The following is a 15,022-nucleotide window of genomic DNA, read 5'->3' as shown; positions in this document are numbered from 1 at the left end:
GAACGAAACCTTCCAAACATGTTTGGTCATGGTAGAGGTCAGAAAGTTACTTTTTGGAACCGAATGCCAAAACATTCAGGAGAAAGAGGTGCTCAAAGTCGACCCGTTTCGCATACCCCACACTACCATGAGACTTGCCTGGCTACTCAAACTCCTTGCGCCGGGCAAACGCTACGCCACGCCCAGGGACGTTAGTTTCTACTCCTCAATGAAGTATGTAGCGGACATACAGCGGCTTCGGAAAGTATTCAGACCCCTTGACTTTTTCCACATTTTGTTACGTTACAACCTTATTCTAAAATGTATTAAATAAAACATTTTCCTCATCAATCTACACACAATACCGCATAATAACAAAGCAAAAACAGGTTTGTGTGTAGATTGATGAGGGGAAAAAACGATTTAATCAATTTTAGAATAAGGCTGTAACAAAACAAAATGGGGAAAAAGTCAAAGGGTCTGAAGACTTTCTGAATGTACTGTAGGGCAGCAGAATAATTCCTTTTGTCGTCAGGCAACCACGACACATCCATGTCTTAATCACTGAGGAAGATTAAAGGTTGAGTTTAATAGATTTTGAAATCTTAGAAATAGGATTGTCAAACTATTTTATAATTTCTTGAGAAAAAAAACACAACATTGTTATTTAATTTTCAACGTCAATTATCAAATTAGTGTGAACTCTGAATTTTGTCATTTTCAGATGTTGTATATTAGACCCTATTTTACATTGTCTGAAGTGTTTGTGTTATGCCCATCATCGGTTGAGAACAATGATGTATATAAACCATTATATATAAATCCTTGGTTGAGACACAGTATTCTCTTGAATACAGTGTTGGTGTCATTTCAATCACAGAAAAATAATTAATAGAATGGACTTATCCCTTAAGACCACTGCAATTTAGCTGGTACACTATTGAAATTGGCATTTAATTCGATTTTTAAGTTTCAATTACTGCCATATAGATGGCCGCCAGCAGAGGTGTAAAATACTTAAGTAAAAATACTTTAAAGTACTACTTAAGTCGTTTTTTTGGGGTATCTGTACGTTACTATTTATATTTGACAACTTTAAACTTTTACTTCACTACATTTCTAAATAAAATAATGTACTTTTACTCCATACACTTTTCCTGACACCCAAAAGTACTCGTTACATTTTAAATGCTTAAGAGTACTGGAAAATTGTCCAAATCACACACTTATCAAGAGAACATCCCTGGTCATCCCTACTGCCTCTGTTCTGGGGGACTCACTAAACACAAATGCATCGTTTGTAAATTATGTATGAGTGTTGGAGTGTGCCCCTGGCTATCCATAAATGTTAAAACCAAGAAAATTGAGCCGTCTGGTTTGCTTAAAATAAGCCATGTGAAATGATTAATACTTTTACTTTCTTTTGATACTTAAGTATATTTTAGCAATTACATTTACTTTTGATACTTAAGTATCAAATACCTTTTGACTTTTACTCAAGTAGTATTTTACTGGGTGACTTTCACTTTAGTCATTTTCTATTAAGGTATCTTTACTTTTACTCAAGTATGAGAATTGGGTACTTCTCCACCATTGGCCATCAGTCCACCCACCATCAAATGTCAACTTGAATGGGAATGTCTATTCTAGTATCTATATTTCTATAATTTCAATAGGTTTTCTATGGAATATTTACAGTTTATTTTAAGACAATGGATATTCCGAGTCAACATTCTCTGATGTGTGGACCTCCAACCATCTTTGTGGTACCATTTGATAGTCAAAATGTCTGTTTTCATTGACATTTAGGTTCATGTATCAGCCAAAACATGACACCCACCGTGTATTCAAGAGCATGCTGTTTTTCAACCAATGGTGGGCACAACACAAACACGTTTGATGACGCAAAATAAGGTCTCTAAGCTACAACATACACTACCGTTCAAAAGTTTGGGGTCACTTAGAAATGTCCTTGCTTTTGAAAGAAAAGCACATTTTATGGCCCATTAAAATAACATCAAATTGATCAGAAATACAGTGTAGACCTTGTTAATGTTGTAAATGACTATTGTAGCTGGAATCGGCTGATCTTTTATGGAATATCTACATAGGTGTACACTGGCCCATTATCAGCAACCATCACTCCTGTGTTGGCATGTTGTGTTAGCTAATCCAAGTTTATCATTTTAAAAGGCTAATTGATCATTAGAAAACCCTTTTGCAATTATGTTAACACAGCTGAAAACTGTTGTTCTGATTAAAGAAGCAATAATACTGGCCTTCTTTAGTCTAGTCGAGTATCTGGAGCATTGTGGGTTCAATTACAGGCTCAAAATGGCCAGAAACAAAGAACTTCCTTCTGAAACTCGTCAGTCTATTCTTGTTCTGAGAAACTAAGGCTATTCCATGCGAGAAATTGCCAAGAAACTGAAGATCTCGTACAACGCTGTGTACTACTCCCTTCACAGAACAGCACAAACTGGCTCTAACCAGAATAGAAAGAGTGGGAGGCCCCGGTGAACAACTGAGCAAGAGGACAAGTACATTAGTGTCTAGTTTGAGAAACAGACGCCTCACAAGTCCCCAACTGGCAGCTTCATTAAATAGTACCTGCAATACACCAGTCTCATTGTCAACAGTGAAGAGGTGACTCCAGGATGCTGGCCTTCTAGGCAACATGAAACAAATCAGAGTTTACTCGTTTTAAGATAAGATGTTAAAGGTTAGAAATACAATATTTAAAAAAACGTTTATCTTTTTAAAGTGATGAAGACATGGATGTCTCATGGTAGGGTGGGGTATGCAAAAAGTCTCAATTTTGAGCTTCTCTATCACCTAAACATGATTGAAATCATATGGAAAGAACCTGAAACATACCATACAGTGATATAAAGTCTCCTACCCTATCAGAGATAAGATATGTTCTTGACGTAAGACAGAGTCTGTGAGCAGGTAATGTGGGGGTAGGTACAGTATGTTATCTTTTTCAGTTGTAAAAAGGGAGGGTGTTGTACCTATCAGAGAATACAGCCTTCCCTGTAGCTCAGTTGGTAGAGCATGGTGTTTGCAACACCAGGGTTGTGGGTTTGATTCCCACGGGGGGCCAGCACAGATTTTTTTTTTTTTTTAAATGATGAAATGAAATGTATGCATTCACTACTGTAAGTTGCTCTGGATAAGAGCGTCTGCTAAATGACTAAAATGTAAATGTAAGAATGAACATAGCAAGGGCATGATAATACATCTGAGAAGGGAGTGATTTGGTGGTCGCTGGTCAGATAGTTGCATAAGAATCAAAACATTGTCTGATGTTCATCTGATGAGATTTAGTTAACATGGTCTAGTAAATTTGACCTGAATCAAAACTTATTTGATATATAGTAGGCCCTTAATCAAAATGTAGTAGGCCTATTCTGCTTGAGGTAGGTTGGACTGATAGAGCATCCTGGGAAAAGTCCCAGGCGAGGACAATCTGCTGAACTACTGACCTCCCCGATCAACACTGGAGTAACATTCTGCAGAGGACTGGACACAGGAAATGTGAAGCTTCTCTTGTAGTATTTCACTCAATGACTGATGCGTTGGGAATTATATAATCATGCAATCCCTGTGTTTTCTAAATTGTTCTGTGATCGGTGGGGAAATTATATTTTATTGTACTTGTTGAGGCACCATTGTTTAGATATGATCAGTAATAGGAAGCTCGGGAAAAGAAAGATGACAATTATTTCATGAAGTGTACTGATTCAAGATCACTTAAATAGGATATTGGGATTGCATGGTTTTAGTTCATGTGGATCATCCATGCTGTGCAATGCTCTCAATTTCTGTTTCTCACACCAAAAGCTTTGTCTTTGTCTTATCCAAACCAGAGGATTGTGCATCCTGACTGAGAACACCTTTAAAATGTCTGCAGTTGATTCAGACATGGAATTTGTCCCTTATTTGAAAGCTTCAGGGGGACAAAGACAGAGACTCCTCTCTCCCAGCAGGACTAAACCTACTCTCTTTAGTCCTGACATCTGTACACCCCATTCCAATCCTGTAAGCTACTCTATTCATTGGCACACCGTTTTCACCTTCCAACCAAAACCCCTTTTGTCACTTCAACATCCTGGAAGTGATTGCAGCATGTATTCAAATCTACCTGTTTTGCACAACTTTGGAATAAAGAATAGTGTGCAACTTCAATATATTTGTCAAAATGTAAGTTTCTATGTTTGTTAGCAAACCTCACAAAAACTGCAGATATGAACCCTTAAAAGATACAATGAAGTGAACTTTAGTATTTCGGACAAACTATATATCTGTATAATTTCTGTCATTTTGTTGAGATCTTCATACTTGCCATGGCACTGCAGTGTAACTGCAAAAACACTGAGCATTTATTGACTTTTAGGCCTACTACAGAGAGCAGTAATAGTTTGGACACACCTATTATCCTTCATTTTCTCATTTTAACAGTAATCAGGGCACAATGCCAAAGTATCTATTTTGGCCTGAACATTGTCTCTACACAAATGTCCTAACGAGTTTCTGAACAGCAGAGAATAAAATGTTAGTTCTTCTTTAGTAACTATATCACATTATTATTCTATAAATACCAAATGAACCAAGGACATTTTGGTTTCATAATACTTTCAAAATTGTGTTTGTCATGGAAAACGTGTCAAAAACATAATAGGAAGCGTTGGTTGATTACAACCAATTGGAAACGAGAGATCACATTGGAGCAATTAGAACATGTGCCAGGCAGGTGAGGACAGCATGAATGCACAATGGTCTCCTGTACCTTTCCATATCATCTTCACTCTAATTTGAAACATTTGACTTTCGATTTCTACACGGTAAGATCGAAGACATGATGGTTGACATTAAAAAAACCACTTCAGGCCTAGGCTACAACTCCTTTCACACTTTCATATATTATACATACATTCATTTATTCAAAATGTATTTATTAGAAAGTGCAATTTTCTCCCCATATTGGTCTGCTTAATTGTCTCAATGGGCCCAGTTAATTAATTGAAACTTTCACTTGGTTAGATAGCCTTCATCATAATGTGGCCTTTAACAGCTTCTGCGTTGCCTATATTTAAATTAAACATGTGCATAAATCGGAACGAGATGATATCCCCACCACTTGGCGATCATGGATGGTATTGAATCGTCGATTGCATGTCCTCGCACGCTAAATAGTAGGCCATCCCTGAAACGAGACGGTTAGTCTTCCTGCCAATGAAAATCTGGCTAATCCAACTTGTTTTCACGGTCTTGCTGAGAAGTAAGAGCTTGGGCATTAGCACTACATTAACTTTCACAAAAGAGATACGCATTCCCGAAACTATTCTTTCACGTTGGACTCGCACTGCATATTCTCAAGGGACTTCCTACTGTGCGCAAATAGCCTACACCCAAACTGGTACGCTCCTGCACTGTCCCTGCGTTTGAGTACTCTCAGAAGTTTTAATATGCTTTTGAATAAGAACATCTATTTTACACGCAGAGCCATATATTTAGATAATAAATATATATTTTATAATAGGCTACAATAATATACTGTTTTGTAATAAATATGGTGTACAGGACTGCCTATTTTTTCCGTGCAGTTACTATAGCCTAATGTGATCTATTACTTTTGACAATTTGTCACAATGGCACAACAAATCAGCAACACAATTATTGAGAAGTACGCCTAATATTTATCTATCTATCTTCGTTCAGTGTATCTGTTTAGTGGGCAGAGGGTGTTAATCCCTCAATGTTTGTATATTAGCTGTGCTATGTATATTGCTTGCCATAAATTGTTGATTGAATGAAAGGCTCACCCAAAATTCCTCGGTTTGTTTTTCCCTCTCTGCTTGTGGGCCACTCTCGTTCGTTCCCTCCCCCCACTCCAACGTTCTACTTTCATTCTCAAATCTCTGGAGTCTCCTACCTCTTTTATATGGGTCACGTTGGCGACTGATATACTAGTGACATTGGAACACCTCTACACAATCTGTGCTTACTGTAAGCAAGTCTCAACAATTAAGAAAATGAGATGGGTGTTTGTGGTGGACACCTTTCTCAGTATGACCCCCAATACCTTGTGTAAGGGGGGGGGGCTAATGATTCAAAAGGAACATTCAAGTGGACTGATATACAACGCAACACAATTTGGATAATCTGTGTGGGTATAAGAAGCTCACTCCCGTGCGCACCTGCTGCGTAAAAGTTTTGGGACACCATTGCCAAAAGGAACGCTGTGGTAAATTGCCAGTTGATTTGTCCGAGGGGTTATTTACAGATTTACTGTCTTTCTCTCTCGCACACACAGACCCCCCCGTTCTGCCCGCAGATAGCGCTTCATTCTCTCCTCGATTACGCAGCGGGATTTACATGAAGCTGTTAATTGTTTGCTCTTTAAATAGAGGTGGCCTGGAGCCAACAGTCTGCCAGAGGTTACGAACCGACTCCCTCCCCCTCCTGCCCGACAGTGCAGCCCCCTGGATGATCAGCATGACAAAGCACTGGGGGGGGTCAGAGCCTGCTGGCACCATCCGCTCTCCTACCTGCGCTCTCCTAGCCTGGGAGGCCACCACGACCATCAACTTGACTTCGAGATCCATCCTCTGATTGCCACAGCGCGGAGCTCTGCAGCCCAACACGGGCCTTCCTACTCGACCCAGGTGCCAGTCCAACAGCCTCCACGGCTGGAAAAGCTTGCCCCTGCCCAGTTCAGCTGGGCCATAGCGCCCATGGATAAAGCGATGCTGCCAAACCACCACGGACCGCCCGGGTCATCCTACCAGCCGTCGCCCGAGCTCAACAAAGATGGGCCGATCAAGGAGGAATTTTGGGACCAGAAGAAAAATGGCAAAGGTGGAAAGAAAAAAAACTATCAGCGCTACCCCAAACCACCCTACTCTTACCTCGCAATGATTACCATGGTCATCCAAAACTCTCCAGAGAAGAAGCTTACGTTGTCTGAGGTAAAGTGAGTTTGTGTGCGGACATGCGAGTTTAGAATAAATTGTAAATTTTGGTCAATTTAGGACAAATTACGCATGGTTATTTGTGTACATTTTGGCTGGTAATCATTGTTATTTTAATGTATTATTTAAGTTTCAGCAAAGAAAGTTGATATACTTTAAAAATTTCTAATCGGGGATTCTGTCTTATCGCAAGTTTTAAAAAACGGTCTTTGTAGGGGTAGGTATACGAAGTTCGATTGCATTAAACAGACAGAATAGTACAATCATTTGACGCTAAACAGAGTAAGCTAGTAACCTCTTGGCCCACTTCAAGTGACTGCCATGCTTTTCTGGGTTTGTTTTGTTAAGGATAGCAGCATACAGTGAAACCAGACACTGAGATGTATCAGCTGGAGTTGGTTGAGTTGATAAGAAACAGTCGATGATAGCTCTCTGTGTAGGCTAACAGTCCTACAGTTCAGTTCAGTTTTGGATTATAGGCCTATGAAAAGGCTGCAATCATGTTTTCACTCATATACAGTATCTCTTTAATATAGTCTGTTAATTTGACTGTTTAATGCAGACACCCATTGATGCAAGTTGACTCCTTTCTTATTGTCTCTCCCCAGATTCTAAAGGAGATCAGTACACTTTTCCCTTTTTTTAATGGGAACTACAAAGGCTGGCGGGACTCAGTGCGACACAACCTCTCTTCCTATGACTGCTTTGTTAAGGTGTGTCTTCTTTATTGTTATGTCAATCAGTGGGCTCAAATACACTTTGATTCTAGAATCCAAACAACCTACAAGCAAGTATACGTATTACATGTTAGTCATTTAGCAGACACTCTTTTCCAGAGCGACTTACAGGAGCAATTAGGGTTGAGTGCCTTGCTCAGTGGCATATTGGCAGATTTTTCACCTAGTTGGCTCGGGAATTCGAACCAGCGACCTTTCGGTTACTGGCCCAACGCGCTTAACCACTAGACTACCTGTGTAGCCTTTCGAAAGCCACTGCAGTGCTTTATGAAACATTAGATGAAGCAAATCATTCTAGCAAATTATGAGATGTGAAACTGGGGAGATCCTGTCTGACTGGTTTTCAGGTTGTACTATACTTTTGATCTCACCGCTGTCTGTCACTCCTGGTCCCTGTAGGTACTGAAGGATCCTGGGAAGCCCCAGGGGAAGGGGAACTTCTGGGCCGTGGAGGTGAGCCGGGTGCCTCTGGAGCTCCTCAAGAGGCAGAACACTGCTGTGTCACGCCAGGATGAGACCATCTTCGCCCAGGATCTCGCTCCTTACATCCTGCATGGGCACCAACATAAGCCAGATGCAGAGTCCCCGGCCCCCCCACCACCACCAATCATTGTTCTACCCCGAGGACCCATCACAACCCCCCCTCCCGGCCCCTCTTTCACCACTCTACCCCCCATGCCCACCAGACAACTCTCCCCCTCTCAGGAGGACCTGTCCCGGCCCAAGCTGGACTCGTCCTTTGCCATTGACTCCCTCCTCCACAGCCTGAGGCCGGCCAGCGACGCAGGAGAACCCGACAGGGGCAGGGACTGCTGGGGGGTTGAGCCTCACACTCGCCCCTCCCCTCCTCCATGTGCTCGCTACTCCTCCTCCGCCCGCAGCGCCTCAGCAAGCTCCGTCAGCCCCGCCTCTTCATCCGATGAGGACTGGAGGGGTGTGTCGCAAGGCAGGAAGCAGGTGGGCGAGGCGGGATCAGACGGGTACGAGGACTGCAGGCCCCCTCCACACAAGACTGCCCGCCGAGGCTGCCCCGCTCCCTGGGAACTTCCCACCTCATATGCCAAGTACACACCGCCCAATGCTGTGGCCCCGCCCAGCATGCGTTTTAACGGAAGCCCTCTGATGCCTCTGGGGATGCCTCTGTATGGTTACGGAGGGCCTCCTGTCACATCCAGCCATTTTGTAGGTCATCCCTACTGGCCCCTCTTACCCAGTGGGCGCCCTCCCCTCATTATGGACCTGGACACTATGCTCCAGTCAGTACCGCCCAACAAGAGTGTGTTTGATGTGCTGGGTCCACCCAATCAGTCGTCTCACCAGCCTGCTGGTCAGTATGCCCTGCAGAGTGGACCCCCTCTCAGACGGTATCCCCATTATTGACTATGACTCAAATCAAACCAGCACCAAACATATTGTAAGTGCAATGCAGGGATAAGAATGCCCTATTAGTACAAACTTAACTCAGTGTCCACCGTATACATTTATTAAATGTTTACAGAAGACCAAATTGTAAATTCAAATGTTCAACCACTAATATCTACCTCAAATGTACAACCACTAATATCTACCTCAAATGTACAACCACTAATATCTACCTCAAATGTACAACCACTAATATCTACTTCAAATATACAACCACTAATATCTCCCTCAAATATACAACCACTAATATCTCCCTCAAATATACAACCACTAATATCTACCTCAAATATAAAACCACTAATATCTACCTCAAATATACAACCACTAATATCTACCTCATTCTTATGAAACCAGTTAATACAGGGATGTTGCACTGCCCGCATTTGCACGATTGTATTGTCAATGTGAATCATTTTTCCTTTTAAGAAATCTCTCTTCAATGTTGCCTACCTCGACTATTGAATGTGTTTTTTTTCAGTGGAATTTTTTCCAGAGGAAAAGTATTTTCTTCCCTTTTGTTTTTATGGTTGTCTTTTGAAAAGCTTGTACAGTATTTAAGATTTAAAACTGCACATGAAGCAATTATTGGAACGTCAGCTTTTTCTTCACAGGGTATGAAATAAAATGTTTTCTTTCACTCAACTGTTGGCTTTGATAGTATTCATTAAGGAAAAGACATGGCGCTTTTCAATATTGCACATGTGCTAGTCCAGTGCCAAGAGCCTTAGGAAAACAGAGAAGTGGGGTTTTCTAAGCCTCACCTAAGTGAAGAGGGAGCTCTTTGTCTTTGTGTGTGTGCTGTGTTGGTCGTCTTGTCTCATCAGAGCCCAGTGTATCACTGCCTCTTACTCCAGTTAGGTGTGTTTGTTCAGATGGTTCAACCAAAATTGAGTGTTTGTCCCTGACTTGAGATGAGCTGTGCGTAATTGGTTCAGAGTTAAAGTTCAGTGTCGGATGCCTTGTATTCTTTGTCCTATAGAGATGTCCCAGTGTTACAACACAAGACAATGTGATCTTACTGTCTGCCTGCCTGACAAAAAGCTTGACTCCCCCCAGCCAGCTCTAAAAGGCTTATTTATATAAGGGTTACTGTTAACGGTAGCTGTTATTCTAGTCTAAATCACATTTTATTTGTCACATGAGCCGAATACAACAGGTGTAGTAGACCTTACTGTGAAATGCTTACTTACAAGCCCTTAACCCACAATGCAGTTCAACAAATGGAGTTAATACAATATTTACTAAATAAACTAAAGTAAACAAATAAAGTAACAAGAAATGTACATAACTATAACGAGGCTATACAGGGGGTTCCGGTACCGAGTCAATGTACAAGTTAGTCGAGGTCATTTGTAAAGTGACTATGCATAGATAATAAACGGCGAGTAGCAGCAGTGTAAAAACAAAGGGTGAGTCAATGTAAATAGTCCAGGTGGCCATTTGATTAGCTGTTCAGCATTCTTATGGCTTGGGGGTAGAAACTGTTAAGGAGACTTTTGGTCCTAGACTTGGTGGTCCGGTGCCGCTAAAGATTGATGTCATGTGGGTTCACCCCTAAATGTTAATCGACTTTATCCCTGTATTAGTGTACAATACTGGCTATTACTGAAGAAATACTTGTAGAGAGTCTCCAAGTTGTCTTTCCTGGTGCGTAGGCAGATATCCTCTCACTGGGAGGGGGCAGAGTTTTAGGATATCTCTTTGGGTGTGACTAACATTTTTACCACAGGAATTGTGATCCATGAATTTTTTGATTTTCTTGTCTTGGATCCGTGGTCCACAGCACCAGCTGTAAGGTCCCACGTCACTCCTTAACATCTGATTTACATCACTCTACCAACGTCCTGCTGCTGGAACATCAATGCTCACTATCTCCCAATCTATTCTCCATGCATGCCTGCCTTGGGCCTGCACCCCCTCCTCTCCCCTTATCATCATAGACACTGAAAACTCTCAGCCCCACCACAGTCCAACCCTCCTACCTCTCAGCCCCACCACAGTCCAACCCTCCTACCTCTCAGCCCCACCACACTCCAACCCTCCTACCTCTCAGCCCCACCACACTCCAACCCTCCTGCCTCTCAGCCCCACCACACTCCAACCCTCCTGCCTCTCAGCCCCACCACCCTCCCACCCTCCTGCCTCTCAGCCCCACCACACTCCCAACCCTCCTGCCTCTCAGCCCCACCACACTCCCAACCCTCCTGCCGCTCAGCCCCACCACACTCCCAACCCTCCTGCCGCTCAGCCCCACCACACTCCCAACCCTCCTGCCTCTCAGCCCCACCACACTCCCAACCCTCCTGCCTCTCAGACCCACCACACTCCCAACCCTCCTGCCGCTCAGCCCCACCACACTCCCAACCCTCCTGCCGCTCAGCCCCACCACACTCCCAACCCTCCTGCCTCTCAGCCCCACCACACTTCCAACCCTCCTGCCGCTCAGCCCCACCACACTCCCAACCCTCCTGCCTCTCAGCCCCACCACACTCCCAACCCTCCTGCCGCTCAGCCCCACCACACTCCAACCCTCCTGCCTCTCAGCCCCACATGCCAATCCTTCTGCTGGGTCTCCTTATCTCTCCCAGAACACCCTGTAACTCCCTGGAATTCATATTGGAGGCTGGTTTGGGATTTATTATTTTAGAAGTTTGAATTGAGTTAGAATGACAGATACTGTAAACCTAGACACCATGCAGTGGTTGGTGGTGTAACTGAGGCCTGAGAGGAAAATCATTGTAATCATTCCCATAGCTCATGGCCCCTTCATGACTCAGGTTATGTTGTGTAACATTTGGGTGTCATGGTGCAGGGTCCCCCCCAGTTATTTCACCTTTTTGTTTTACCCCTAAACTGGCAAACAAGATTCAATTAATCATCAAGGCTTTGACTAATTGAATCAGGTGTGGCAGTGTTGGGTTAACTAAAATGTGAAACATATTGGGGGGGGCAGGCAGAGGAGAGGGTTGGGAAACCCCCATGTGGTGTTCTGAACACAGGGTGGCAGTGCAATAACAGCAAACATAGATGGGTCGGTCATTTTGCTTGGTTTGGATGAGAACTACTTTCCCTGGGTCTATGTGGTCAGGGCTGTGCTCTCACAGCTACAGTTGAAGTTTACATAGACTTAGGTTGGAGTCATAATTTTTCCAACAATTGTTTACAGATTATTTCACTTATAATTGACTGTATCACAATTCCAGTGGGTCAGAAGTTTACATACACTAAGTTGACTGTGCCTTTAAACAGCTTGTAAAATTCCAGAAAATTATGTCATGGCTTTAGAAGCTTCTGATAGGCTAATTGACATCATTTGAGTCAATTGGAGGTGTACCTCTGGATGTATTTCAAGGCCTACCTTCAAACTCAGTGCCTCTTTGCTTGACATCATGGGAAAATCAAAAGAAATCAGCCAAGACCTCTGAAAATAAATTGTAGACCTCCACAAGTCTGGTTCATCATTGGGAGCAATTTCCAAATGCCTGAAGGTACCACGTTCATCTGTACAAACAATAGTATGCAAGTATAAACACCATGGGACCACGCAGCCGTCATACCGCTCAGGAAGGAGACGCGTTCTGTCTCCTAGAGATGAATGTACTTTGGTGCGAAAAGTGAAAATCAATCCCAGAACAACAGCAAAGGACCTTGTGAAGATGCTGGAGGAAACAGGTACAAAAGTATCTATATCCACATAACCTGAAAGGCTGCTCAACAAGGAAGAAGCCACTGGTCCAAAACCACCATAAAAAAGCCAGACTACGGTTTGCAACTGCACATTGGGACAAAGATCGTAGTTTTTAGAGAAATATCCTCTTGTCTGATGAAACAAAAATAGAACTGTTTGGCCATAATGACCATTATGTTTGGAGGAAAAAGGGGGAGGCTTGCAAGCCGAAGAACAACATCCCAACCTTGAAGCACGGGAGTGGCAGCATCATGTTTTCAGGGTGCTTTGCTGCAGGAGGGACTGGTGCACTTCACAAAATAGATGGCATCATGAGGATGGAAAATTATGTAGCTATTTTGAAGCAACTTCTCAAGACATCAGTCAGGAAGTTAAAGCTTGGTCGCAAATGGGTCTTCCAAATGGACAATGACCCCAAGCATACTTCCAAAGTTGTGGCAAAATGGCTTAAGGACAACAAAGTCAAGGTATTTGAGTGGCCATCACAAAGCCCTGAGCTCAATCCTATAGAGAATTGTTGGGCAGAACTGAGAAAGTGTGTGCGAACAAGGAGGGCTACAAACCTGACTCAGTTACACCAGCTGTCGCGAGGAATGGGACAAAATTCACCCAACTTATTGTGGGAAGCTTGTGGAAGGCTATCCGAAATGTTTGACCCAAGTTAAAGAATTTAAAGGCAACGCTAGCAAATAGTAATTGAGTGTATGTAAACTTCTGACCCACTGGGAATATGATGAAAGAAATAAAAGGTGAAATAAATCATTCTCTCTACTATTATTCTGACATTTCACATTCTTAAAATAAAGTGGGGATCCTAACTCACCTAAAACAGGGATTTATTACTAGGATTAAATGTCAGGAATTGTGAAACTGAGTTTAAATGTATTTGGCTAAGATGTATGTAAACTTCCGACTTCAACTGTAAAACCTCTTGAATTATTCAGCTCGGTCCTGGGTCTGTCCCCTGGGTGCACATTTTGTTTTTTGCCCTAGCACTACACGATTGATTCAAATAACCAACTCATCAAGCTTTAATGAATTGAATCAGCTGTGTAGTGCTAGGGCAAAAACCAAAATGTGCACTCAGGGGGAGGCCCCAGGACCGAGTTTGGGAAACTGTAATGGAAATTATATGATTAAAGGTTTGACTAAATGATTTCACTCAGAAACCCTATAACCTGTAGAAATGTATTAGAAATAAGGCTATAATAATGGGTTAAAAACTATATTCCAATATTGTGTGTGAGTAAGACACTGTTACCACTTCAAAATGAGCAGGTCAGAGTTGATAAGACGACCTTGGGAAAGGAACAGGAGAAGATGCCTCCCTAAGTTAGGGAGAGAAACAACGGCCTGGGAACGGCTAGTTGGCAGGAGATTAGAAGACAGGTGGCAAGGTTGATAAGGAATGTATGTGTACTGTGGAAAAATACAGCCGGGGTGGAGCGGGGTGGAGTTCTCTACTGATGTAAGTTTGTGTGTGTGTGTGTGTGTGTGTGTGTGTGTGTGTGTGTGTGTGTGTGTGTGTGTGTGTGTGTGTGTGTGTGTGTGTGTTAATATAAAAGGCTTTGTACATTGTAAGGATTTCAGAGCTCTCATAAATAAACGTTCTGACCATTGTTAGCTGGGCCTCAGTCTATTTATTTCAACCGGAACCTTACACCTTCTGATATACAAGCTGAGTAGTTTAAATTGAAGTTCGGTTTAAGAACATAACTTAATTCACGTAACAGAACCCTGGAATAAATTACTGTTTTAAATAGTATTTATTTTAATATACAGTACCGGTCAAAAGTTTGGACACACCTCATTCAAGGGCCAAGCGTGTGCAAAGCTGTCATAGCAAGGGTTGGCTACTTTGAAGAATCTGTAATATGAAATATATTTTGATTTGTTTAACACTTTTTTGGTTACTACATGATTCCATTTGTGTTATTTCATAGTTTTGATGTCTTCACTATTATTCTACAATGTAGAAAATAGTAAAAAATAAAAACCCTGGAATGAGTAGGTGTGTCCAAACTTTTGACTGGTACTGTATATAAATAAACGGAAAGCGTTCACTGGAAGTTTTTATAAATGTATTCTCCAAACTACAGTTGTATAATAATGCAGGGGTATTCAACTCTGACCCTACGAGGTCTGGAGCCTGCTGGTTTTCTGTTTTACCTGATAATTAATTGCACCCACCTGGTGTCCCAGGTCGAAATCAGTCCTTG

The 15,022-nt window shown here is 42.3% G+C and overlaps 1 protein-coding gene across 1 annotated transcript; it reads left to right on the top strand.

Moving 5' to 3' along the window:
* The first annotated feature begins 6,140 nt into the window (after positions 1–6,140).
* On the top strand, positions 6,141–9,490 carry LOC106590409 (forkhead box protein H1). Its single transcript, XM_014181402.2, has 3 exons — positions 6,141–6,953; positions 7,565–7,669; positions 8,093–9,490. Exons 1-3 carry the CDS (start codon positions 6,720–6,722, stop codon positions 9,071–9,073), a joined length of 1,320 nt encoding a protein of 439 aa, XP_014036877.1. The 5' UTR covers positions 6,141–6,719; the 3' UTR covers positions 9,074–9,490.
* The last annotated feature ends 5,532 nt before the right edge of the window (positions 9,491–15,022 follow it).

The sequence above is a fragment of the Salmo salar genome, chromosome ssa29 (assembly GCF_905237065.1).
Source record: "Salmo salar chromosome ssa29, Ssal_v3.1, whole genome shotgun sequence".
Taxonomy (NCBI): Eukaryota; Metazoa; Chordata; class Actinopteri; order Salmoniformes; family Salmonidae; genus Salmo; species Salmo salar.
This window is presented reverse-complemented; position numbering and strand designations above follow the sequence as displayed.

Excerpts from the sequence above, each read along its gene's own strand:
- LOC106590409 (XM_014181402.2), top strand. The coding sequence starts at position 6,720 with ATGGATAAAGCGATGCTGCCAAACCACCACGGACCGCCCGGGTCATCC. Across the intron at positions 6,954-7,564 it reads AGAAGCTTACGTTGTCTGAG|ATTCTAAAGGAGATCAGTAC; the intron begins GTAAAGTGAGTT and ends GTCTCTCCCCAG. Across the intron at positions 7,670-8,092 it reads CCTATGACTGCTTTGTTAAG|GTACTGAAGGATCCTGGGAA; the intron begins GTGTGTCTTCTT and ends TGGTCCCTGTAG.